Source organism: Dermacentor albipictus, chromosome 1 (genome assembly GCF_038994185.2).
Source record: "Dermacentor albipictus isolate Rhodes 1998 colony chromosome 1, USDA_Dalb.pri_finalv2, whole genome shotgun sequence".
NCBI lineage: Eukaryota > Metazoa > Arthropoda > Arachnida > Ixodida > Ixodidae > Dermacentor > Dermacentor albipictus.
The window spans coordinates 211782009-211809102 of record NC_091821.1 but is presented as its reverse complement, the minus strand read 5'-3'; the positions used below and the strand labels follow the sequence as shown (position 1 = coordinate 211809102).

At 48.6% G+C, this 27094-nt stretch overlaps 2 protein-coding genes across 2 annotated transcripts in view; one reads left to right on the top strand and one right to left on the bottom strand.

Annotated features, from left to right (window-relative positions):
* The window catches only part of LOC135915987 (uncharacterized), a 118590-nt gene that overhangs the window by 67940 nt on the left and 23556 nt on the right, over positions 1-27094 (top strand). The window lies entirely within an intron of this gene.
* Positions 2634-25155, bottom strand: LOC135915984 (uncharacterized). The gene is made up of 4 exons (XM_065449173.1): positions 24997-25155; positions 11421-11612; positions 10742-10975; positions 2634-3592 (listed from the first exon to the last, which is right to left on the bottom strand). Exons 1-4 carry the CDS (start codon positions 25093-25095, stop codon positions 3401-3403), a joined length of 717 nt encoding a protein of 238 aa, XP_065305245.1. The 5' UTR covers positions 25096-25155; the 3' UTR covers positions 2634-3400.

Genomic DNA, 27094 nt, shown 5'->3' with positions numbered 1-27094 from the left:
GACCGGGCAACCCGGCTGCGAGAGTATGCGTTCGGTTAGTCTGGGTGCGAGACTAGCGTGTTCTGGTCTATAGCGCCCTCGCAAAGGGACAGTGAGCAATGCAGGGATGTGACGTTGCAGGAATAATAAGTGCATTCAATATTCGAGCAGGAATGGATTAATTCTTTATTCGTAACAGTACGCGGGTATAGTGCACCCAAGTATATTGCGGAAAGGACGAGTGGGTAGATCAATCACCGGAGCTAGTTGGTGGACGTTCGTGATTGTATTGCGCATAGTGTTACATTGACGGAAGAACTGATAGACGAACATAAAGGAACAAGACGTGGATGTATGCCCATCCGTCCGTGTAACACCAGGCGTAATACAATCATGGACTGGGTAGATACAACACCGTGTAAACATCAGTACATTTGCTCAGTCATTCGGCCATTCACCGCAGTGGGCACAGCCCGATGTCTGTAAGATCGTTCAGCACAATGCGTTGGCGGGCTAGTTGGTGCGAATCCATGAATACTTTGTTTAGCGCAAAAAGACAGACACAAGAAAGACGACAGGACAAGGCGCCTTGTCCTGTCGTCATTCTTGTGTCTGTCTTTTTGCGCTAAACAAAGTAGTCTGTAAGATCCTTTGCGTACTCCCCGCTTCTTGTTTTTTGTCGCTTTGGCTAATAACAGAGACGCAAATAACAATAAAAGAAAGGCTGGCGGGTCCACAGGGATGATCCGTTGCGTTACTTTGACCTCGCCAGGCTCCTTTCAGCGAAGCGCACGTATACTCGCAGGTGCCAGCGGATCTTACATGGTTCTCTGCTCAAGTTCAATTCACTGTCCTTTTTATGTGAGAACCGAAACCATAAAGATATTAAAAATGCCGCATAAATATTTTGGTTTATTTTCTCGGTTTAAATTGAAAATGACCGCGATAGTTTCGACCGCCTTGTATACTATGCCGTACCAGGAAGAAACACTTCCAGGAAAGATAAGTTCCCGGGCTTTTGATCAGCATCTTCCGACATGACATCTCCTGCATCTTTGCAGGAGACGCTATTTTAATTCATTGTCGGCTGCAGAGTCACCTGCGTCTGTAGTCATATCGTAAGAAGCCAACAAACACTGACACCAAATACAACATAGGGGAAATTACTTGTGCTTAATGAATGAAATAAGGAAACGATAAAGTAATGTAAATGAAAGTGGATGAAAAAACACTTTGCCGCAGGTGGGAACCGAACCCACAACCTTCGCATTTCGCGCGCGATGCTCTACCAATTGATCTACCGCGGCGCCGGTTCCCCATCCACTTTCTTGGGTGTTTATGTTTCCTAGTAGAACCCTGGGAGTGTTAGCCAGCGCCACCACTCGCAGACCTTGGCGGCGGATGTGGAACATCCTTTCTGCCGCAGGCGTCATGAGAGCGTGATATTTTTGGGTAAAGGCAACCGGTCAATAAACCCACACATGCTACCTGAAGGCATCAATGTTGCCGGATTGGAGACCCTCGTTGTGTAATAAACGAGGAAAAAGGGGGTTAACCGAGAGGCCCGATTTTTATTAGTCATATCATAAGAAGCCAACAAACACGTCTGTAGTGGTAACCTTAACTGGGGCCTTGCGTAGTGGGCGGTTGCGGAATAGCTTTGACCACCTGGTGTTCTTAAACACCCAAGCAAAAAACAGGACATCGAATGTTTTTTTTTTTGCATTCTGTCCTCATCAGAATGCAGCTGCCGCAGTCGGGTTTCTAACGCACGAGACAATGGCAGTTTCGTTGCACATTCGCAAATACGAGTCTATAGGTGTGCAGTCTTTTATGAATCATAGTTTCACTCGAAGCAGTGACTGCAACAAAAAGCAGGCGACGCTTGTGCCGCTGCGCCGCATAAACAAAACCCCGGAGGCAGCCAGGCGTGACAGGTTTATCCAGAGTCCTTAAATGCTTTTACTTTTAAAAAGTGTTAAAAGACTCTGGTATAGCCGACGCGACAGCGAGAGCGTATGTGGCAAAACTGCTTCGTTTGAACTGCGGTAGCATCACGCACTACCACATTTACTGTATATTCTTATGGGTGTCCAGGCTACCGGCTATCTTTTCTACATAATTATTTCGTGATAAAACAAATACGCAGATATTTTCGTTTCAACAAATATACGTCATCAACAGCACAACGCCTTTAATATGGCAAATATTTCTAACCTTTCTATGCCTACTTACCTAACCAAGAAGTATACCCAAAACGGCAAGGCATCGCCATTTCGCGGATTTGCGTTATGATTTACGTACGCACATGGGAAAGATTTTTGGTGGAGCCCGGCATAAAACACTTTCGTGTTAAAAATGCAAACTGCTTGGTTTCTTTTCCTGCCATATGCTGTCATAACGCCTTGGCCTGAAAAATATTGCAACGTACTCCTGATCTCGGAGGTCACATGAGCGGGATAACACGCTGCATGATCCTATTTCATCGGTGTTCAGAGTATTCCCACTTTCTCCTACACTCGGAGGAAGTGCGAATATGCACAACGTGTCTGAACCTTGTGAGACACAAGCATTGATACCACTCCGCGCATGGGAAACAAAATCGGTAACACTATATTTACTTTCGACAAGGCAAACAGAATGAGAGAGAGAAAGAGAGCAGTCAATCAAATTTTATTTACAGACGGTTTGCTGTCCGACCTGTCGGCGATGGTACGCGCCCCCATCCCTTCCACACTAGCGAGTGAGCTGGACCACTCCACTCGAACGCGTCCGCTCCATGCTGTGGCGACTCCTCGCGCGGGACATTCAGCCTGCACGTCCAGGGAATTTCCCAACCTCAAAGCAACGCATGAAAACAAAATAGATATTTTCCGTTTTGCAAGTTGGAATCGCTGAATTTCTTGCGCAATGAAGGTGGACCGGGCCTTTGACCTCCAAATTAATCATTCATGACAACACGAGCAATAAGGGACACTCTCGAGTAAGGGGCTCTCTCACATTGCTCTAATGGTTAAGGCCTTTGGAACAACTTATTGTGCCCTATAAAAAACCTTACAGACGAAGTGGGATTGGGGGAAATGTACACTGCAGCGATTAATCCTTGGTGACTTTCGATAAACCCTAACGATCTCGCTCGTTCATGCGCCCCAGAGTCTATTCACCGCCAGAGATCACAGACGTGAATCACTGCATTGGGGCGCAGTACGTGCGATGCGGCGTGATCCTTTCGCCACAGCGCATAGTGTGGAAATCACCGTGTATTCTTTTGCTTGCTGTGCATTTCGCCGCGGGTAATGTCGTTAACTCCGGTGGCTGTCAGGATACGTCGGCGCACGGTCGCAGACCGTTAATAGCGTTGAGCTGCTTAAAGGGTATGGTCGAAAGCCTTTGCGACTGAGATCCTTGGCTTCTTTTGTTTTTACTTCGGCAGGCACTGCGCCAGATAAGCAGCCCCTTCGTACAACGCTTCCTTCACGTTCACAACCTTGCGGTCGTTGAAGTTCAGAGGCACTGTGCACAAGTGGTGGGCCGGGCAGTTGCACGTCTTGTACGTGGCGTAGTAGTCTCGCGTGACGTGTCCGCACGGCTCTCCAGGCTTGCACTCACTCAGCTGCGCAGACGGTGCGAAGCCAGTTGCGACATGTGAAAACGAAAGACGACGTCCGGTGGCGTGCACCAGGCGTTTTTAAAATACAGAAAAGCACACGGCAAGGAGGATGCCACCGTTGCAATCGTGTTGTTATAGCTGCGAGAGCCTTAGGAAGCCTGGCTACTAAAGAGCCGGAACTCCCAAAATCTTAGCAAAGCAGCAACACTGTAAACTATGAGGGAAAAAATAGGGGTGAGGAAAATGATGAAGCGCAAACAAGGCAATTCTATACACTGCAATAATAAACAACGAAAAGAGAAAAATGCACGCACGGACATAGGCGATCCAAGTACATACATGCATACACAATCTGCGTAAAATGCGAATTGATTTAGTCACGTCGCTTTTGCTTTAGTGAAATCGAACGAAGATAAAGTGGCGATGTAAAGTTAATGGTTCTCTGCCGAAGCCCAGCGATGCTGTCCCAGGCCGGTCGCGGCGTCCGTCTCGGCTCACCAAATTGAAATGCGCTGGAAACGCAAGAACGTTAGCATTAAGGAGCCAATCAACGGAGAGGATTCGAAGTTGTTACACTTGAACGAAAAAAAAAAGTGAAATTCTATTGGCAGTGTAGTCGTCGAACTTTGATTCATTACATCATATGTTTCGTACAAAAGAAATGACTAAAACTTCAAAAAATCACAGAAAGTTGGAACGGCCAGGTGTACAACTCTGCAAAATAGCATCTCGTAATTCTTTGCACAGTATTGCATTCAGACGTTAAAATTCAGAAAAAGTCAATATGTTAAATTGTAGTTTACATGTATTACTTGTTTAAGTGGACTTGTTTAGTGGTCTTTCAGGTCATCTTAAATATCTGAGCTATCAGCTTTTGTTGTGGAGTAATAGTGTAGCTGTATATTTATCGTCTATATTTTTTTTATTTTGCTAATTTGATTGTTCTTCAGAGATTTGAGAGCCAAATAATGACTGTGTGGCCATCAGTCACTAGAATATGACCTTTTATATTAAGTGCAAAAAATATCACAATTAGTTAAACTGTCGCATAATGAGAACATTTATGAGTTTTATGTGTATTTGAATTATTACTAATACTATCTAATTTGAAAACACATACACTTGAAAGAGATGAAAGGGAGAACAAGGAGCAGGCTGGAAACTGCCACCGGAAAGGTCACAACGCCTTCTTCTCTTTAGGAAGAACAGCACAGAAACGTAGAAATGGGAAGTTAAGAAGAAGCCAAGGAAAGAGAAAAGATGGAATAAGAAACTCGGAGTCAGGCTTCCTCTTAAAAGGCCCCTCGCCAGGCCCCATAGCAAATTTTGGTTATACGCTAGAAGTTGTTGCGTGTCCTCTAGGGAGCGTCCTGCCGGAAATATCAGATCGGCTCATTAATAGCCGAGATAAAAATATTTCAGTGCCGTGAACCCATTATTTCAGAAGGCGAGCTCCACCGCCAAGCAAGACACTCTCTCGACTCGCCCCGTCTAGCCTCCGCAAGCGAAGTTCCTTCCCTGTGTTCTCCCATACCGGATTCCGAGGATCGCGTGACGCATACGTCATGGCCCCTGGCTTCATTTTTTGTTCTTCTCACTTTTTTTTTGACGGCGTCGCGCGCGAGCTGTTGTTAACGTCGCTTTTCGCGCAGCGCACGATTTTGCGCGCTGTGCACGAAGACACCTGACTAGCGGTATAAGTCAGTGTTACACGAATACTGAGGCAGAACAAGCGGATCACAGAGCATGATCCCGTGCTGGAACACGGTAGAAAATTACATAGTTTCGGTGTCTGCGTGCGTGACGACGTGAGAACAAGCAGACGAAACGGAAGTACATCTTTCTTGCTGCGGTGCGAAGAAAAACAAAAACGTGCAGACATTCGGTTCGTGTGTTTTGTTATTTCTCTAAGCTTTAATTCGTCTTTTCAAGCAACGTATTACACGAATGACAGATGTTGCCTTGAGTGATTCTCGACGTCACGTGTCGCCACGAGTGACGTCACAGTGCAAACAGGTGTACGTAGGCGCACTAGCACGTGTACGTCATCCTCCGGCTTAAAGGGAAGCTGAAACACTTTTCGAAAAAAATGAGTTCTCTGCGGCATTCTACAGTTTTGAGTCCCCTGAACACGAATATCTCGTTCAAAAAGGGCGGAAACAAGCGCAAGCGGCTATTTTTTCATGAAAACGCGCACCAGCGCCTCAGGGTATCGCGCGTGTTGCCCGTGATTGGTCGGAGCCGCTGTGACGTCAGTGGCGGCAGTCGCCGGTCGGCGCCGCCGCTTGAGAGCGTAGCACGCTGTTCTGTTCTGGCTGCATAGCTGAGTTGTAAGCATTACGGAACGTTCTCGCTGTCTCGGACAGCTTGTATTTTCGCCATACATGTTCGAACCGACAGCCGATACGGAAAACGATGGCGGCAACGGCGGCAACGACGATGTTGAGTGTGCCAAAAGCGAGAGCAATGTGTGCACCTTCTCGCGCGCTGGAAATCTTAGCTGTTACGTATGCTTTTTTTTTTTCATGTAGCTGCACGTTCCAATGACGGGAGAAAAAATGCGCTAAAGTGTCACTGGGAACTTGCTGCTGGAAGAATGCCGAAGCACTAACTTCTCATTAGATTGTAAACACGGGTACAATTCCGCGATGTCAAGCACCTTGCCGCTGCTTGTCTGAAGTCCCGTGGTTTTCTGAGCGTTGATACACGATCGCGAACATAAGTGCCGCGTTTCAAAGCACGCACATGCAGTGCTGCGAGGTACAGTCATGGAAGTTGCTTATCATACACATCCAGATCGAGATGGTCAGGGGGATTATATGTGCACTATTCAGAATATGGTTCGACGACTTTGCGATTGTGGCTCGATCAAGAATCGGTATGCGCGCTCCATGCTAGTGTTGACATAAAGATACTAGGCAGTTTTAGCACCGCCGTGTGGTAAACATGATAACTGCAACCGTACGTCGAATGTCACTAGGCAAGCCTATACTCCATTTTATACCTCAGGTGCAACGCTGTGGAAGCTACGCACGAAGTCCGGTTACCAAAATTTATTACTGCGCGCGTTTCCGTCTATGGTTCGCAGCGTGCCAGCGGCATTTGCTCGCGCGAGCATGCACGTGAAGCTGCCGCGACGGGCTGCAATTAAAGAATGCCGAAAAGAAAATTGATTTAAAAGAACGTGTTAGCAGCCGTATAAGTACACGGATTGTTTCTATAGGTAAATTCTTTTTTTTTTCATTCAGAACTGAGCTTATATAGGAAAAGTTTTCTCAAAACTCGGGTCAAGAAACACCGAACTTTTTCTAAGTGCGAACGCAGCCACTGCAAGAAGTATCTCAAGCCTCCACAGCGTTGCACCTGATGTATGAAACGGAGTATAGCAACGCTAGCAACAACGCGTTTCCGCATTTGTCGTAAGGCTATCCGGCTATCGCGGAAATGGTCCGAGCCCAGCACAGTTGATTTCGTCGGCACGAACTTATCTCTCCTCACCGCACTGCGCTGCAAGCTTCTTGTGCTTCGGGAACCTGTGAAACACCACATCGTCTCGTCCGCGTGTGTTCGCGCAGCCGATTGCTGCACAGAACGAGGGCATGTTGGGCGCCCTTGGCTGTAGGCACTCACGCAGCACAGAAGGAAAGAACAGTCTACGAAAATCGCAAAACAAACGTGAGCGGCGGCGGCGGCAAATCTCTCGTAGCGTCGTTCAGTAAAGCGCAGGACGGAAGGAGCACATGCCAGCGCATGCCTGCACGCCGGTCCGGTAGCTCGGTCCCCGCCAGTGACGTCACTCTCGCCGGTTCTCTCCTCTGGTAACCTCCTCACCCGGCGCTCCGGGAAGCGATGGGGGCGTGTCCGCGGGGGTGATTTAGAAAGCGATTTCCGCCCCTTATATTAACAAAACGAAGAAAAAAATTTCGGAACCGTAAATTATTAGGTCTGTTCTTCCCAATCCCAGCAATTCATGGAAATTGAAAACCGCTTCAGCTTCCCTTTAAAGCGTGGCGGCTGTGAGGAGGAGGGAAAACGGTGTTCGATTTGAAATTTCAGGTCTTTCGGTGGCGCGTAGCGATGTAATGCTTTGCAGACACGATCGTTATCGCGAAATGTATGCTCTGCGCTTGTCAGCTCAAAATGGCCAGACTTGGTGAAGGGCCCTTGTATGTAGTACGCATAACTTGGGACTGTCATGGGAATAAGAAGGCATTTATAAAAACTACAAGCCGCTGCTGATAACGGACGCTATAACGTAAAGCTATTCCAAACTTTTCTATTCCAATTCTGCAATCAGCCGTCCGCGATTGGTCAAAAACTCTTTTGGACCACCCCATCTTCGCCCGTCTGTCACGCGACGTCACGAAAACCGCGATAGCTCACCATCTGATGTAACGTGTACACACTGATTACGCATGATTGGACCGAACAAAAGAAAAAATGGTTATTTCTGGTTCGACGCCGTTTCGCCATTAGACCTCGGCTATTGGTCAAAAGCTTTCGGGCTGCGCCCACTTCACCTGCCTGTCACGCGACGTCACAAAACCGCGAAAACTCACTGCGTCGAAGTGACGTGTACGCGTTAAAGAAGCGTTAATATGCCGAACAAAACTGATTTTTTTTTCTCAATAGCCGCAGGCTGCCCCGTTCCTAAAGGAATAAAAGATGGCTGCCGCCGATCGCTCCGGCACTGGCTACTCGCACCTGCCGGAGAGCATGGGCTTATTTGCGTATAAAACATTTTGCGCGGCCGTGTAACATTTTCGAGCGCTTTCAGTACGTTTACGACCTCGTTCTGCCTACTATTTTTCGCTGAGGATCCGTTTTAGCATTATTCTTAACCTTTCGTTGCATGCCACCGCGATTTTCGACCAGCCACCGCAAGCTAAGTAAGGGAAAGTGGGCCAATCGCAGACGCCCCGCGGCACCAACCTCCTCGTCCTGTTATCGATTTTCAGTACACTGTCCCGTTCCCATCTAATCCCTCTCCACTTGAGCGTGCTCCTCGCCTCTTGTCAGCCACTTAGGTAAGACCAGCCGCTCAGTGTAGGTAACGTTATTCGTTTTTAAATCAAACGGAAGGGATCTCCTATAAATGAGCAGTGCGTTTGATTGGTCTCTTCAAACAACCCTGCTGGTCACCGCCCGAGGCTTGCGTCGGCAGTTGCGCAAATTTGACGTCAGCAGATTATAATAAAAAGATATTGGAGTAAAACTATAGTTTTACGTTATAGGGCCCGTCAAGGTTGATAATCTTGATTGGTGGGCTTAGGATCACAAATCCCATCTGAGCTGCGATGCAAACCGCAGTGAAAAAGCTCCGGATTAATTTGACCACCACCTAGACTCCTATAACGCGCACCGAAAGGCTCAAGCGTTTCTGAATCCCGCCCTTATTGAAATGCGAAAGCCGCGCCGAGAATATCTAAGCACCGACTTCTTACTCTGCCGCAGATTGCCGAAGGAACTCTGCAAGGGCAAGCTCTTAACCGCACCAGCAAAATTACATGGTGCATACGAGGCGGCTGCATGAGCGGCATAGACTCGACGAGCACGGCTGCATTGTACGGTGAGGAGCGAAAGCCTGGAAATAGCGGCCATTGTCAAAGGGGTGAAAATTTCTCGCGGATTGCGCGGGTGTAGCGACAATGGGAAGGTGCGGTTCATCAGATGCACACAGATGTGCGCGCACTACCATTCCGTTTCAGATTGTATGCGTCGACGCAAATAAATCGGGCAGCTAACGCTAACGTACGCTAGACAGGTTCAGTTAAATGCCTGCCACTTGCGATGCGCTGTACTGCGGTGTGGTTCGTTGACGTCAATTGGTTCGCGTCTTTTGGTTGCTTTTTAACATCCTGTATCAGCTTGTACTGATAAGCTGGTGGAATGAGGTAAAATTTGTTCACATGCAAAATAAATAGGTTGGAAATTGAAGCATTTGCGCTTGTATATCTCTCGCGTTTCCGTCATATGTATGCGGAAGCTGGGCACACTAATGGATCCGTACTACTTTAGCCATATTTACGCACTGCTCCGAAGATAGTCCTATAGCAGCAATAATTAGCAATATCGGCCAATTTGGATACTTAGTAATGGTGTATGACTACAGTACTGGAGAAAATGCGACACCTGTAGTAAGTGACAGTCACTGCTATATAAAATATATGACGACAAATTAGCTTCAAAAAAGTTAATACAAGAAGCTACAAGAACGTTCGATGTCATCACACATGAAGACCAGAAAAGCTCACCTGTCATTCTGAAGCTGGTTGGGTCACCATGTAGGTGGTTGCCGCGGACATGAGCGCAAGGCCTCGCCCTAATACTGCTATAATACCCCGCGGTCTGCTCAACAGGCAGCGAACACGGGAAGCATCCGTTTTGCTGAGGCTTTCCTTCTTCGCCCACTGCAGATCAACTGCCAGTCTTCATGTAGTCCCCTGTGTCTTGTTTGGAGCCACCATCTGCTGTTGTTTCAGCCATTCTAGCTTAGAGTTGTGCCATCTAAGCTAAACAAGAGCGTCCTTTCTTACACGGGGAACGAAGAAAGGATTTCAGTGTGTCAGATTCAACTTGACCGTCAGGGATGGATAGCTCTAGTAGGCCTTGCTGTGTACAACCTCCACAGCAAAAGATTGCATTTCGGATGCATATTCGAGTACGCCTCGTCTGTATTTCTCCTTCATTCGCCTTGCGATCCATGTCCGCGCCTTCACCTTGCTCTGCGCAGCCGTGTCGTTAACCTTACAGTGGAGATGGTGTTTGTGACATACAAACGACACACCTGTATCTAAGAAAGATTAGTTTCTGGTGTACCTACCAAGCTGTGCTTGCAGAGTTCGCTGACGGCTAAGCAAATCCAAACAGCCTGCTTCTTGTCCCTTTTCAGTGTTCCCCAAATACTGCGCGTGTGGTTGTGCTGTGAGCTGTCTTCGTTTCTGCACTGTTGCCGATTTTTCGTTGCTCGTTCTGTGATGCGTAACTGGGGCGTTTTCGTTGTTCCACTTCGTGTCTGTGTGTCCTGTGTTTTCAGGGAGCGCTGAGACGAGAACAGCAGGCGCAGCGAGCTTCTGTGGGAGGAGCTTCCCCTGCATTTTTAACCTGCCAAACATTTTGCCTGAAATTTTGGACGTGCATCGCTAAACCTACCGATTCACAGGTGAAGTACTGGCGCTGTTCGTAGTAGGTCAAATACGCCGTGTTGTTTCCATGGGCCCGACGGTAATATACGTCCCAGTTCTGCCCAGAGCAGCGGCACATCACCTCTGCGTGCGTTTGCTCGCCGTTTTGGCCATGGGCAACACGTGATATCTTTCTGATGGTCTTTGCTACCAGTGATACCTGGCTGGCGTTACAAGGGGGAGATTGCCAGCCGGAGCACATCTGCAAGGCAAATGGAGAGAGCAAGAGGAAGAGACGAATTTATTAAACGTGCAGAGAAGGAGAAAGAAATTCTTGCCTGCATTGTGTTGCTGCCAGTGACGCCGGACGCGACTTCAGCGGAACTTAGCAAGATGTAACACAAAAGTTGCCGAACAAAGCAAGCTTTAGACCTAAATGTTCCCAGCGACCGCACAACCGTAAAAACGCATTCAAAATACGGCGAAGGATGACATGCATAAATAGTATTCATGCGTTCATTGTAATAGAAGAACTTCATTTTTTGTGAACAATAAGAAGGACCCCAGGACCCTGCTTGAAAATCGGTTAATTATTGCTTTTATCAACTGAAGCAGGGTGAAAAGATGTATGCTGCAGAGAAGCCGATTAGCTGTTCTGCAATCAATTAAGAAGGCGGTGACAACTTCGGGAAGAGTTGGAGGCGCACCTTAAGTTGAGTCCTGGCGGTGACGTTGAACGCCAATCCATCGGTCGCGCTGTCGAAACCCTCGGGACAGGGCTCCTTGCGCGGGCAGCGGCACAGCCGGATCTCGAGCGGGCTCTGCCAGTAACGCCGATGAACCAGACTGCAGGCCGAGCTCTCCGAGGTGCACACCGGCAGCTCGCGTTCCCACGTGGCCTGTGTGCGCGCGAGTGTTGAACAAAGCATGTAACTCTGGCGGCGCAGCTTAGTCAGCTGAAATATTTGAAGAACCCGGCGCCAAATTTAGCGAGCGTTTGCAACTTTTCTGCAACCATTGCGCTGCTGAGAATTCAAAGAGGGCGAAACGAGTGTTTGGTCATGTAATGTTGTACGGCTCCACGAGGCAAACACGGTTCCTGAAGCCGTATTTGAAGCCTGAGATGTCTCAATGTGGAAGAGAGAGAGAGAGAGAAAATCCGCTGTATGACAGTTTAGCTGCAGCAGGAAACATGAGAAATAATGCGTCGTTAAAGCGAGCGTGTGTTAGCAAATCTTATGTCATGCTGCGCGCTGCGTTCATTTAAACTTTGTAGAGAAATACCGCTCAGTTGCCTCTCTCCTCATTTTCCCCAGTTCTGTGAAAGAGTACGAAAGTGGAACCGTGCCGGGTAGGGGATTTTATTAACGCTACTGCTGCTCCGTAGTGGCTAATGGCCAAATCGCTTCGTCATTTTTTGTGTACCTTTATCGCGGACCAACGCAGCCCAACACTTAAGTAAGCTATTGCACCGTATGACATTGGAGAAGTGGCACACGCCTGAATTCACCCAACATCGATTGCATTCCCTCGATTCATCGATGCAACTGCGGCTGTTACCAGGGCTTCCGCGAAATGAGGAAACAATGCTGTGCCGCTTACGCTTGGGCGTCGCACTCACCAATGCATATACCTTTTTGATTGGAATGGTTGATAGCGCCGAATGCAATGCCTGCCGTGTCGAGGAAACTATAGAACATCTACTGTGCTACTGCCCATCTTTAGAAAATGAAAGACATGACCTCTGCACAGCTCTCACTCTGTTAGAAAGAAAACCGTTCACCTTGAACAAGGTCTTGGGACCATGGCCTCGCATATCGCAGCTACAAAATGCCACAAAAGCGCTGCTGCGATATTTGAAAGCTACTAGATTTAGTCAGCATCTGTGATACGGACTGAGTGGCCGAACGATACCCTCAGTGGACTTTCTCTTCTTCTTTTAAACTTTCTGTCCCCATTTCTCTTTCTCCAGTGTAGAGTAGCCAACCAGGCTCAGTCCTGGTTAACCTCCCTACCTTTCATTTATCATTTGCTCTCATCCTCTCTCTTCGTCGTTTCGGCTGCCAAAGGAAATATCGCCATGAGGAGTGCGTCATCCTCTTTACAGGTTCCGGAAACAGTTGTATAAAGTCGTGCTGTTTGCCGGGATCGGTGATCAGTAAACACGGAGGCGTATATGCACCGCACTCCGCACTTTTGCGTAAAGATCATGAAGTGAACAAACAGCGTGCCTTCGAGACTTCGAAAGGTCGCTGTTAATAGTGTCGTGAAATGCTAAAGAGGAGAGGGAGTGTCTGTAGTTAGCGGTGCCTTCAAGATTTAGCAAGAAAGGGCTCGTAGTGTGTGCAAGGTATGAAAGGCAAAGCATCAATGTATCCAGTATGTCCAACGCTTTGGTTCTCGCAGACATTACGGCGTTACTGCGCTGCGATTGATCCACGTGATTCTAAGAGACTCTCCCGTAGAACATGCGAAAGCGCGTGCTGGTTGAAGTTAGACGCATTGAACATTGAACTCTACACGGGCGCGTGTATCTACACCATTTTTTTTTTGATCAACGCTCTCAGCCGTATCCTCGAACCGCTTCCAAGCAGTTCAGGCGATAATTTCTAGCTAGGATGCACCATAACATTTTCTTGTGAGTGATTTACAGCCGGCAGGGAGGCTAACTCCCTCCGTTTATCCAACTGGAAGTGGGTTAACCGAATAAGTAAAAATGAAAGCGCATTTTTTTTCAGTGCATTTAAGCGAAGACTCGTGTCACTTGTTAGATACGGGACCTTTTTCTGAGCCCCCCTTTGAGTTCCCCAGACCACATCGAATCGCACCACAGCTAATTGAGAAGCGCAGAAGCACGGATGCCACATTCCAGAGGCGCGCACGTGCAAACAGGTTGAAGGCCCCCACTTCGTGTGCAGCCGGTGGAGCTATTCAATGCTTGACTCTTCCAGAAAGCGAAAGGATAGCCCGGCACTGTTGCAAGTAAAGTGGGTCCCGAAGCAAGACGGCTGTGATGTACCGGGAATGCCTGGCAGCGTAGCCCCCATACGCCCATTGTGCCGACGCGTTGCAAGCCAGCGAGGCAAGACCGCAGGGAGACCAAGCGGCGACTCTCTTCGCCGGGTATGACACTATCGCACGGGCGCCTACCATTGGCCGAAAATGGCGTCATCTGAGCGGGCTCGCCCATTGGCCGAACGTCGTTTTAAGCCGAGACACCGAAGGGCTTAGAAGACGCAGACCGGGAGCAGCAGAAGAGCATTCCAGAGGATTCCTAGAGCATTCCCGGATTCATCTCTCTCGGAACTTCTTGCGACGGGCCGCAGCGTCCGAGTTGCTGCCGGCCCGTGATGACTCTAAGACTGTTCATTGACTCTCATTGTAAATAATGTAAAATAAACCTCCCAAGTTTTTCATCCCAATGTCCTCCTCAACTCCTGCAATTGGTTGCTAGCGGTGGGATCGCCTCCAAATGCATCAACTGGTGGCAGCGCTACGGGTCAATCTTTGTCGAGAGAAATCCTGAGGAACCAGAAACAGCGAAAGAGAGCCTTCGTCCAAAGGAGTCGCGAGGAACCAGGAAGAGCGAAGAAGAGAGAGCCTTCGTCGAAAGAGGTCCTAAGGAACTGGGAGTAGCGAAGAAGAGCCAGCCTTCGACCCAGGCAGTCCTGAGGAACCGGGAACAGCGGACCAATGAACCAGATGGCAGGGTGCTGCTACCGTGAGTGAGCGCGTGGTTTTCTTCCTTTTGATTCGCCTGACTCAAATGTTGTGTGTTCATTTTGATAGTTCTGGGAATCGGGAATTTGTTGCATTGTGTGTTTGCACAAATTAATTAAGGAAAACAGTTCTAACCACCAGTCGGGGCCGCTGCCATGGATCTTAGAAGGTTGACGAGGTTGGACTTGTTGTTGGTGTGCGACGATTTGGGAGTTGAGGCGGACGAACAGATGAAAACGCCAGCTATCATAAAGGCGATTAAAGATAGTGGCAATGATGATAAAAGCATTGAACTTGCTTGGGAGGTGATACAAGAACCACGGGAGCGTGAGCGTCGCGAACGTGAGCGTGAGCGTCGTGAACGTAAGAGTGAGCGTAAGCGTCAAGAACGCGAGAATGAACGTGAACGTGAGTATCACGAACGTAAGCAAAAGCATGAGAGATGGCAGCATTAGAAAATCAGATACAATATTTTCAGCAGTTAAAGGAACAAAGGCAACGCCTGTCTGAAAATTCTGTAGGCAGTACAGAGCACAAGAATGAGGAAGTGTCTAGCGGATTTTCGCCAAAATCCGACGAGAGGAGTAGTGCCTGTGAGATTGGCTGCACATACATAGGTGAAGGGAAAAAGCTAGCCGTTAACGATGCCTTAGTGGCAACAGAGGCCGTTAAAGGACGCAGTGAGAGCGACGAGGTGCTGTGCCAACAGATGACTGTAGAGACAGCTAGGTCAGCTGCGAGCAAATTGGCACAGTTACCGCGCTTGTGCTTCGCTTGTAACGTTAGCGAAGTTGTTAGCGAAGAAGAGAGTACCGCTGACCCGACAGACGTGAGCACCCATGTCAGGTCAGATCTGCGTGCCGGTGATGTGCGAGCTGGACGATGCAGTTGAGAGTAGTTCTCAAGATTGCGAGCTGCGTAGCTCAGGAGAATACAACTGCATTGTTCAGGGATCGGTGCGGCTCTCCGCCAGTCTAGATAGCCTAGGTAGGGATGATGCAGTTATTAATCATTCGGACTGTGCACGTGAGACGGCGATCGATACCGACGGGCTGTGTGCCGATGCACAGTGTGAGCTGGGCAATGCAGTAGAGGGCAGTTCGCAAGAGTGCGAGTTGCATAACTCGAGTAAAGCCTGCTGCATTGTTCCAGAGTCGGTTGAGCTGTCCGCCAGTCGAGGCAAATTGAGAGTAGATTTAAATGTAAATCACTCAGACTGTGTGGGTAAGAAACCGATCTGGGCCGATGAGATGTGTAATGGCCAGCACGAGGCGCCAGAAGGCGACATGAAAGGGAATGCCAAGAGAAGGCGCCGCAGAAAGAAGCGCCCTAAAGATAGGAATGCAATGACTAATGTAGCGCCGCCAAAGACGGCGAGAGACCCAAAAGGGCAGGGCGCGAGGAAAAAGATGCGGTCGTCACTGACGATGTTGACGCATCAAGCACGTTAGAGCCACCGGTCAAAGAGAGACCGTGAAGCATGTTCTGCACGGACACGGACAAAGGGCACGGGGCTGTTAAACTCCTCGTCGTTCCGTAGTTCTTTTCAAAGCTCAGCGTGCAGTATAAAGAAGCGCAAGGGGGCAAGACAGAGACCAGGTGGGGAGTAGCGACGCGGTCACTCGATTTTGTGAGGAAAGAGGGGCGCCAGGACGCAAATTGGCGGGAGACTGTAACGTCTTGGGGGAACTGATAGTGAGTCAGCCCTTTTGTTGTTCCTCGGTAGCCAGAGCAGCTTTCAAACCGCGACCACCTCGAGTACGGCTCAAAATTATGAGTCAGTTGAAAATGCTTGGAACGGGATGCCAGGAGAGCTTCCGTAGAAGTAAAGCATGTTGTTTTGTTTTATATTTCTGAGCACTTGGAAAGTTTTCGCGATTTAAGACTTGAGTTTCTTTCAGTATGTAAAATATGAGCTTTGTTGGGTTTTTGTTTGAGAAGCTCCGAGATTTGAAAGACGCGTTTTTTTTGTAAGCATGTAGTATCGCGAGATGTTCATTAATGAGTAGGTAGGCTTTCTTTTTGTGTGAGAGTAACCTGAGTGTCAAGGTTATCTGTGAGAGGCCTGTGGTAACGCGCGTGTGTTTTAGTGAACCTCCTTTTTTATGTGTTTTTTTATTTTCTAAGGTTAACCGCGTCGGTTTCAGTGAGTGCATCATTTGCACTGAGAAGCGTCCTTAGTTAATTTAGCGCGTGTCCTGTGTGGACGGAAGGAAGCAGATTTATGACTGGGTTGCTCGTGTGTGTTGAGGGCAGCCGTATTCTGACTTCTTTAGTGAGCGTGCGTGGAACTAGTTGTTAGAAGACGCATCATTTTAAGGTTTCTGCGGAGTGCGTGAGCCCCGGAAGTTTAATTGCTCGGTTAAGTTACGTGTCCTGTTTGGACTAGATAAAGATACGTGAGTAGGCGTAATGAAAAGTTTGCCTACGACGCAAGTACGCGTTCTGATTAGTGACCACAAGGCTAGCGCGCTTGTGATTACGTACTTGTAGAGTTGACCGGACTGTTCAGTGGCCCCAGTACGTGCGATAAGTACGCCCCTGCGATAGGTTGGAAACATGCTGTTTGTGTAGTTAGGCCACTTAAGTTATGTTCGGCTGTTTTCATTGTTTGTTTGCAACGGCAACGACCCATTGTTTTGCTACAACAATGGCACTCTGGTCTTGTCGGCATTCGGGGAGAAATGGATAGCGGTTTGGAGAGGTGGTTGGAACTGTTTAGTCAAGGAGGAGGAGGAATAAACTTTTATTGTAGAACCAGCACTTTATGATGGCCGGGCCTACGCCTCCCACGAAGGGACGTCGAGGGCTTGCCTCGCCGCCGCCTCGCGGGCGTGCTGGGTCGCCCAGGTTTGGTCGTCGAGGGCGGAGCTCCGCAGAGCCTCATGCAACCTCGACGAAAGAGTCGTGGTGTTAGTTTGTGCGTACTGTGCTGGGCACTCCCATAGCATATGCGGAAGCGTAGCCGGGTGAATTCCACAGCACCGGCAGTTGGGGGTAGTGTAGACGTCCGGAAATATAAGGTGGAGGCGGGCGGGTGAAGGGTACGTGTTTGTTTGTAGTAGACGCAGGGTGGTAGCCTGCGCCCGGCTGAACTTTGGTCAATTTAGTCAAAATTGGGGAAATAAAAGATCAGGGTTCATTTTGACTCAGTAGTAGCCTAGCGAGTCAGGGGTGAAGAGCCTGCGCTTACACGTGGTGCAGCGCTGTGTTGTTTTGTTTGTTTGACGTATGTTCTCCAGGGCCCAGGATCCCGAAGTTCGTCAAACGAGGCTCGACGCCAGTACCCTGCAGGTTCTTTCAGCGTTCCTCATGGCCAGCCAATTGAGTTCACCGGCCATTCAGAACTTCCGGGGCGAGGACGAGCTGTTAGATACGGGACCCTTTTCTGAGCCCCCTTCGAGTTCCCCAGACCACATCGAATCGCACCACAGCTAATTGAGAAGCGCAGAAGCACGGATGCCACATTCCAGAGGCGCGCACGTGCAAACAAGTTGAAGGCCCCCACTTCGTGTGCAGCCGGTGGAGCTATTCAATGCTTGACTCTTCCAGAAAGCGAAAGGATAGCCCGGCACTGTTGCAAGTAAAGTGGGTCCCGAAGCAAGACAGCTGTGATGTACCGGGAAGGCCTGGCAGCGTAGCCCCCATACGCCCATTGTGCCGACGCGTTGCAAGCCAGCGAGGCAAGACCGCAGGGAGACCAAGCGGCGACTCTCTTCGCCGGATATGACACCATCGCACGGGCGCCTACCATTGGCCGAAAATGGGGTCATCTGAGCGGGCTCGCCCATTGGCCGAACGTCGTTTTAAGCCGAGACACCGAAGGGCTTAAAAGACGCAGTCTGGGAGCAGCAGAAGAGCATTCCAGAGGATTCCTAGAGCATTCCCGGATTCACCTCTCTCGGAACTTCTTGCGACGGGCCGCAGCGTCCGCGTTGCTGCCGGCCCGTAATGACTCTAAGACTGTTCATTGACTCTCACTGTAAATAATGTAAAATAACCCTCCCAAGTGTTTTCATCCCGAAGTCCTCCTCAACTCCTACACACTGCAGCATAGCATACTCCTGATAAGCAAAGTGACATTCGAAAAAAAAGAAAAAACTAGGCCAGGTATTAACACCGCTTACTACTCTAAGTAAGATTGTGATGTTTCGACAGCTGCGCGCGTGACCTTGCACACTCTCACTGATCAAAGTGACGTTTCTATTCGCAACTTTCACGTACGGTGGCGTCGTCATGCGGTGGCGGCCGGAAATAATCGAAAGATTATACTCGCCGCTGTCTGCCGCTCGTTCGCGTAGCGTATTGGTGTTGTCTACGCTTTTCCTTCACTTCGGTTGATGTTTTAACGCGTTCAAAGCTCCCGTGGGATCCTGAAGGACACTTAACATGCTCAGAATGAGCAAACATAGATGTAACCGTATTTGCTGCGTGCCGCAATGGGTGCCGAGCGGTAGTTATGCGGTAGGTGATGTGAGCCTTCACTCATTCCCACCGGCTGCGTCCATGAGGAAGAAATTGAATATTAAGCTGCGAATCGGCAAAGCTTTCACAGAAGCGATGAAGGTTTGCAGTGCGCACTTCATGCCGGAGGACTTTTTTTCGGAATACGACAAATGAGTGACGATTCCGAGCTCTTGAAATCACGAATAGACGCACGTCCATAAAGACGCAGGCATAGCACTATATTATGTGCAGGGCAAGAAATAACGCGCAATTTTAACTCAAATGTGTTGTAGGATGATTGGTGCTTGCGTTCTTGCCACTCATGCCCTTGCGGCTACGTTGGAGCGCAAACATTCTCCGTGAAGCCTTGTACCTGCTTCAAAATTTCTTGTTCTCGTGCATGCATTCGTGCTCTGCAACGCTTGCTTGACATTCCACCATTTTCGAACAGAGAGACGAGTTTCTCATTTGTGCATCGCAGCAAAGTGACGCAGGCGTAGATGGACCTGGAATTCGTACCTCGTCTGCCATTTCGATGCGCGGTTGCAACATGTGCACAGGCGCGCATGACTACACTCGTAAAGTAACAAATCCTAGTCCAACTAACGTTAAACTACTGTGCAGTGTTTGCGTAGCGAACCCTCAGCTGCTCTGCGGGCATATTATTTTATAAAGATAACTGGAAGAATGAAGCGAGCGTTACCGCGGACCAGTAAATATCGGTAATGTATCGCTTGATCTGTCTATAGGCAAGACGCGGTAGGACTCACGCAGGCTGCAAAGCTACCGCAAGACTGTAGCTTGCACAGCACGCACAAAGCGCAATAACTAAATTACAAGGGTGAACTGTTATCGTATTAGCTCGCAAAAGCGGTCAGATATGGTTGTCTGCTTATTTCTCGATTTCTACATCCAGCTTTGTGAACACAGGCAGGGATAACTAGACAAGAAATTTTCGCACACAAAACGCTGCTTTAGGGCTACTTTTCACGCCGTCGATGTAAAGGACTTCGGTCGCGCAACACCAGGAAGGTTTTTTTTCTCGACACGGCGGCTTATTCAAGCAGTCTAAGTGGCAACTTGCAGAGAGCACCACACCGTATAAAAGCTCATGGTACCCGTTCAACGAGGTAAAATTAATAGAATAGTAAATAGAAAGCACGGTCACTTCTTCTAATAACACCGTCGCGGTAAAACTGAAACCACAGCTCGTGTAGTTTGCTTCGAAGCCGCGAAGTTTGTATGCAAAGGCCTTGAACAGTCACGGACGTCGACGTGCACGCTTTTATGCCGCAGCACACAAGATGACCAGCGTTTAGGACTTCCTCGCCTTCAAGCAGGCTTCGAATCCTGTGCTCTGCTCGCCCAATATGAGCCATTACGCAAGCTAAGGATAGCGGGCGTGTAAATTGAAGATAAATTTCAACATGACGACGCGAAACAACATGTCACTGAGCAAGACGACCGCAGCACTGCACCGACTGCTCTAGTTCTTAATCTCTCGGACAGCCATGTTGGATTTAAGGTGGTGCCCCCTATAGGTCGTGAAAGTTGCGAATACCTCGTACCCCTTACAAACTTCCGATATTGTGCACACTGTGACGCTCTCGTGTACGCTCAACACACCTCGCGTTTTCTCTTAGAGATCTCCAAAGTGACTAGAGTCCGCCTATGGTGCTACACAAAGAAATGCGTGAGCGATGGTGGGATAGAATCCCTGCCTTCCAGCACCCAGTGCTCAAACCATTCAGCCACGATCGCACGCATGCTTTTCTCGTGCCAGAGATCGCTCTTTGAAACGTCTGGCGCGTACATCACGTGCCAGTTTCTCGCGTTCTTTCCTCGTGACAACTAGCGCTTTGAGACGCTGTGCTAAACTGATCTGCCATCGGGATACTGTACAGCATTCCGGATCGGCTCATATTTTCTGTTAGGTACTTGAATAAAGTCAGTGAAGTTCGCCTATAATGCTATCGCATTAAAACAGCAGAAAATGCGCAGGCATCGTGCAGACTACTCATTATATATGGTGACATGCCATAGCGCAATCTGTCGTAAAAGAAGTCGCAGTTTGGCCCTAAAGGCGAATCATCGATTGCGATAGCAAATTAGTGAATAGCTATAACTCTACGAAGTAGGGATAGATTTATCGGCCATATAAACTTGTAAACATAGGCATACTAACTAAATTAACAAGCCTTGTTAATTAACAAGCACGGAAGACGGCGCCTTTCCTCCCCGCTTTCCTCGCTTGCGTGCGAGAGATTGAGCCTTGATCGCCTGCTCACACTCGCGCGCTTTCACTCGCACATGCAGCATACGGCGCGCGACGACGATTTTATCGCCCTTGAACTTTATACGGAGCATCACGGCGGCGGTAGAAATGCGCCTGGAGTGTCCATGTAATTGCTATCGCAATAAAACTACACAACAGCGAAGCGAAACATGTATGCAGTAGTCGTTGGGGTCCTGGAAAGCAAAACAAATTTATTCAACTTTACCAAAGGAACTGCAAATGCATCGTTATCTTGCTCACCGAGTAATGAAATTTTGCTCCTACATAGCGCGCATACCGCCCCCCTTCGCTCATGTCACTGAAGTGCGTAACAATGCCGTCAGAGCTGCAGTGCGGTGCGCCGTTGTCGTGCGGGCATATGTCCGAAGCAAGTTCTGTAACCAATTTTATGTCCGCTGCGCATTTGCGTTGTACTGCCTCGTGCAACAATGGTGTGAGTTAATTATGGGCGTTAGTCGAGAAATATGGGCTGTTAATTGAAACGCCGGAAGTCTTCACCGCTGTGTCCTGCTGAAATTAGTTTGTCGAGCCACGCACACGCGAGCGAGCTTGAACTGTTCGGCGTGCCGTGCCGGTCACTGCCAAGTATAGCCGTCATTATCGCTAATAATAAAACAAAAAAAAGACTTATTATCTACTTGAGTTTATCCAGCTTTCACTTGGTGCGCATTAGCGTGACTAGAACAGAAATTTAACGACTGGGCTTTCCTGCAGCACCGATAGTCTAGCAGGCGCTTCCAAGCAAAACGTAGTATGAGTGTTCACTTGATCATCAGGGTATTTCACTGCGACTACACGCACAAAGTAGATGGTTAACATAACGTGCTTTCTTTCATCTGGTCGCGGGACTAATCGTCGACTGCGGCAGCAGCATTCCGATGGGGGCGTAATGTAAAAGCTCTGGTGTAGCGATCTTTGGTGTTCCAGTTAAAGAACCTGAGGCAAATTAAAATGAAATCTTGGGGTTTATGTACCAAAATCACGATATGATTTTGAGGCACGCCATAGTTGGGGGACTTCGGATTAATTTTGACCACTTTAACGTGCACCTAAATCTAAGTACACCAACGCTTTTGCGTTCCGCCCCCATCGAAATGCGGCCGGGAATCGATCCCGTGACCTATACTTAGCAGCGCAATGCCACAGCTCCTTAGCCACCGTGGTGGGTGACCCTGAGGCAGTCAAAATTAATCTGGAACGCTCCACCACGCTGTGTCTCCCAGCCCCTATGTAATTTTGTGACGTTCAATCAATCAATCAATCAATCAATCAATCAATCAATCAATCAATCAATCAATCAATCAATCAACCAATCAATCAATCAATAAATAAATCAATCAATCAATCAATAAAATGGCCTAATATGACACGCGAAATATTATAAGCAAATAAATGAAATTGCACGTATGCGTTATTGTGGTGTCATAACCGGGAGAACTACACAGTGCCGCGTGACACCATGTTGGACTTGAGTGCAAGTTTTGTACCCTCCTTCTGTTCTTGTTTATTGCGCTTAGCTTGCACCGTGTTGAACTTCGGACACCACATTGGACAGAATGCCCTAAGGGCGCAGAGGCCCGTGGCTTGTGAGCTTTGTTAAACTTCAACTTTTTCCAAGAGCTAACGACTCTGCCGTCGAAGAAGACGACGTATACGTCGCACAAATCAGTAAAGGAAAACGAAACGAAATTGGTTGTGCAGAAACGCGCACAGTCAACACCGCCGAGGCGAGCTTGTTGGCTCAGTGGTTTGTGCTACTCAAGAACGGAATCCTCAGCGCAATACCTACCTTCGCGGCCTCTTACGAAGACCAATAATGTGTCCTCATATTTAAGAATGGATAGAATGGCAATTTCTTTATTGATCTATCTGTGAATGATCGTGGCTGACCGAGTTTTGGAACTAAAAAAAATGCGGGTTCGTCGTAAATGCTAGATACTGCCCACTGCCTTTCTCTAGTGAGACTTCCTGTGAACCTTCTTAGTAGCCACCCCACGTCAGTCACCTTAACTTGACGATGCAAGACTAGCGCTGCCCGTCTGGTGCGCTGACGACGGCTGATTCAGCAGCTGCAAATCTCACTGTTACAAACAAGTTGAGAAACGTTTGGTGAAATCACGTGCGTTCGAGTTTTTCGAGTTCGAGTTAAAGCCAGCCGACAGTAAAGCTGACTCTGTTCTTGCCTCATTTGCTGTCTGTGTCTGCATATTTCTGCTAAATGTACAATTCCATGGCGGGTTTTAATCTTTGCCGCACTAGGGGACAGTGCCACCTTCGAACATTTGCAAGCACAGCATTTCAGTAAAAATCATGATTCGTAAATGCCTTCAAATGAGAGCGAGATGCTGTTTAATGACGCCAGATGCTGTATTTCGGATTTTTTTTTTCATTTTTCATTGTTCTTTGCCCTTCCTCATTGGCTCGCATGAAGCCGCGTCCTTGATGTCGCCGTGATGAACTGTTTGGCGATTCAGATGACGCGCAATTACTATAATCGGAGGAAAAGAATCCTTACAAAATATGGAGATGTTTGCCTGAAGACAAACCAATCGTGATGTACATGAAAAACGGTGGCCTATAAGATGACGCACACACACAAACAAAGCACACTGCACACTCGCAACATGCACAAATACCCAGTCCCTAAGATCATAATAACGCGTTCAGCCACCATTATTTCAGCCATTATTTCAGCCATTATTTGGTAACGTCTTACCAATCCAACAGTGCAGGTCCACTTTTCAGTACATGTGGCCGGCAGTGGTGAACATGAACATAATTAGTACCTGTTCAACGTACAACATGATTTTGGTCATGTTGCACAGTGCAGGCCCACTTTTCAGTACATATGGCCGGCAGTGGTGAACATGAACATAATTAGTACCTATTCAACGTACAACATGATTTTGGTCATGTTGTAAGTTCAATAATTCAATAATTAGAAGCGCTTGAAGCGCAGACAACGGATTCGAAAATATCCGTGCTGCCATAAAGACGTGGGCTCGTGTTCGCAAAACATATCTTACGTAAAGCATTTCTTCGTTAACAGCAGCTCGGGCACCTAACACTCAGGATAGCGATTGGCGTGAGAACGAGGCCGTCGCAATGGCGACAGCCAAACGCGGACGGCACTTACGCGGGATAATTCTTGCGAGTACGAGTACTGTGCCTTCGAACGGCTTAGTCAACGTAACCATGCACTGGTGCAATAAGTGAATTATGTGACGTTACTTAAGTCCAAAACATGGCCTGCCATTCAACTTTTTCTGCAGCTTAAAAACGTTCTCCGCTATACATCGTCAGTCGAAGCCGACCTTTGCGAAGGCGTGTAAAAGCGCTCATTCGGAATGCTGGCAAGTAAGTATAACAAGAATGGAATAGCACCCACAGTCGCACCGTAATGCGTAATACGCTTGGCGAGCGCCTGGTTATGGGCCATAATCGCTAATGCATTAAGCGGGCAATATTCCCTCCGTCAAGACTTCTGGCGAGAAAGTCCGTGCTTGACGGCAACGCACGTCCATGGAATAGCGCCTTTTGGCCTGCACGCGCGTCTCTCCCGCAGGCCAAACGTGCCGCTCTTTTACTCAGCCTCGTTTAACGCGCGGACTCCGTCAACTCCAATCAAGGGCTCATGGCGACGGCACGTGCTCGAGGCGTCATTGGCCCATCTGCGGCATTTGCGTGCGGGTGCCTGCAACAGGCGCCCGATGCGCGGTGACAAAACGCACCCGGAGGGGGCGCACAAGCGACACTGTCGCAACTCTGGCGACAAGAGGGCAAGCGTGTCGCCCGCGACTGCACACACGGCTGCTGCTCACCCCGTTTCCGTACACGACGAGCGCTAAGGCGGCGCCCAGGCTGCAGCAGGACAACAGCGCGAGCACAAGGCAACGTCGCGCGACGCCGCCGGACGCCATGCTCGTCGCACCGCTCCGATGCCTCGCTCCGCGCGCAGCTCGCTCGACTGATGCCCCCCCACCTCCCTTCGCCCCACGGTGCGCGCGTAGCGGCGCGAGCCAAGGAGCGAGAAGGAGAAGTTCTACAATGACAGGGAGACCTGACAACGCCAGCTCGTCACCTGACTTCCCAGAATATCTCGCTGACCGTTTCGCTTTCCGTTTTGCTGGGTGTAACTTTGGCGCTTTCTAAGTTTAAGACGAGCCTTCTTTTTTTTTTCAAAATAGACGCCCAGTTTGACTGCAGAAGCGCGTGCCCCAACAGCCCGTCGGCGACCTCTGGCCTTCGGAGGCCGCGCTATGCCGAAGTGACCTGGATTGTACCTTATTGACGTCACACTGGACTAGGTTTCGCCGGGCTTTATCTTGTTTTAATTTTTTGTAAAAGAGCAACAAAAGAAAATGTAGTTGCGTTTTTTTTTTCTATAACGCCGTTGTGTCAATTCTTGCATGCATTTGCGTGCTCTAGTGCTCGCGTATAGAAGTCAATTTCCGCTTCAAGAAAATGTCCGTATTGTAATTGTAGTTAGGCTCAGAGGCGCACAGAATCTTTTTGCTCTGCTTCACAGGGAAAGAGGGCAAACATAGAACCGTTTTCTCGTCCTCAAAAGTATTATTTTGTTAAAATTAGTTTGTTCAGTGGGGTGGGAGAAACTCATAAACATGCAAATTTACCTGGGCGTTTCTGTGAGAACTGGCTTCATCTGTGCACATGATGTTGCTAAAAAAGTCCAGTGGCTCATCGGCTTTTGTGAGGACCCAATTCGAGAAATATAGACGATTCTACAGGTCCCTATCTGCCAAGCATTGGTTCTGGTTAAAGTGGTACGGGTGAAAGGTCATCGTTTAGAATCATCCAAACTGATCACTTGGAAATTGGTACCTGGGCGGCCACGTCCCCGCATGCTAGCATGAGGGTTTGAGGCCATAAAGGCTCGAACGTAACCTAGGACTCAAAGATGAAGTCCTACGCCACTGTTTTTTGAAGCTGCCGGTTTGTCTCAGGTTTTCATCATTTCTGCTGAAAGTCGACCCGTTTGGTTCAACGCCACACTTCCATGACTGACATATATATATATATACAGTAAAAGCTCGTTAATTCGAACCGCAAGGGGAAGCCGCTTCAGTTCGAATTAACGAAAGTTCGAACTAACGAAAGTGAAGGAGGGCAACAGTACGCTGCGATTTGGAAGCAGTAGGGCATGTCAGAAATCTGGCGTGTCAGAAAGTGACGGCGTGTGCCGCGGGCACACGCCCTCTTCAAGTCGAAGCTCTGGATCTGACTGTGCCACACCACCGATGTCCACCGAAACGAACGTTAGCCGAGGCTTAACACCATCACAATGAATCGCGACGGCCGATACCTCCTAAGCTGAAAAGAGAGGTGCACAACCGATGAAGACTGCCGAGAGAAAGACGCTGAACATGTGAAGCTGGCGAAGGCCCTGATTCGTTGGCTCTTGATTGCAAGCGCAGCGGCGACGTACTTGATTCGCTGTGTTTTGCAGCTTGCCGTGCCATCTCCGCACAACATTAGCAGCTGTAGAAGATTTGCAAAGCCTCTGAGATTCGCACCGGGCAAGAAGTCTCGGAGGTTACGTAGAACGGAGAGGCGGCAGCCGCCGCTGCCTTCTGGCTGACCCAGCGTCGGTTAGATTTTTTTCCGATTTGCCTTCTCTCGCCGTTCTCTCCGTGTCGGAGGCAATACAGCCTTGTGTGTAGGCAGTAGACGCGTTTCTCTGGCTATGTGCCAGGCGAGCGTAGTTCGAATTATCCGTGAGGGAACCTTTTCGCGTTCGAATTAACGGACTTTTTTATACATAGACTTCTGTGGAGCTTGGCCTGACCAAATTGTACAGTTCGAATTATCCATAAATTCGAATTATTGAAGTTCGAATTAACGAGCTTTCACTGTATATATATATATATATATATATATATATATATATATATATATATA

Coding starts and splice junctions, on each gene's coding strand:
- LOC135915984 (XM_065449173.1), bottom strand. CDS start 25,095: ATGGCGTCCGGCGGCGTCGCGCGACGTTGCCTTGTGCTCGCGCTGTTG. Junction 11,613..24,996: donor TCGTCGTGTACGGAAACGGG/GTGAGCAGCAGC, acceptor GCGCGCACACAG/GCCACGTGGGAACGCGAGCT. Junction 10,976..11,420: donor CCGCCAGGACTCAACTTAAG/GTGCGCCTCCAA, acceptor TTTGCCTTGCAG/ATGTGCTCCGGCTGGCAATC.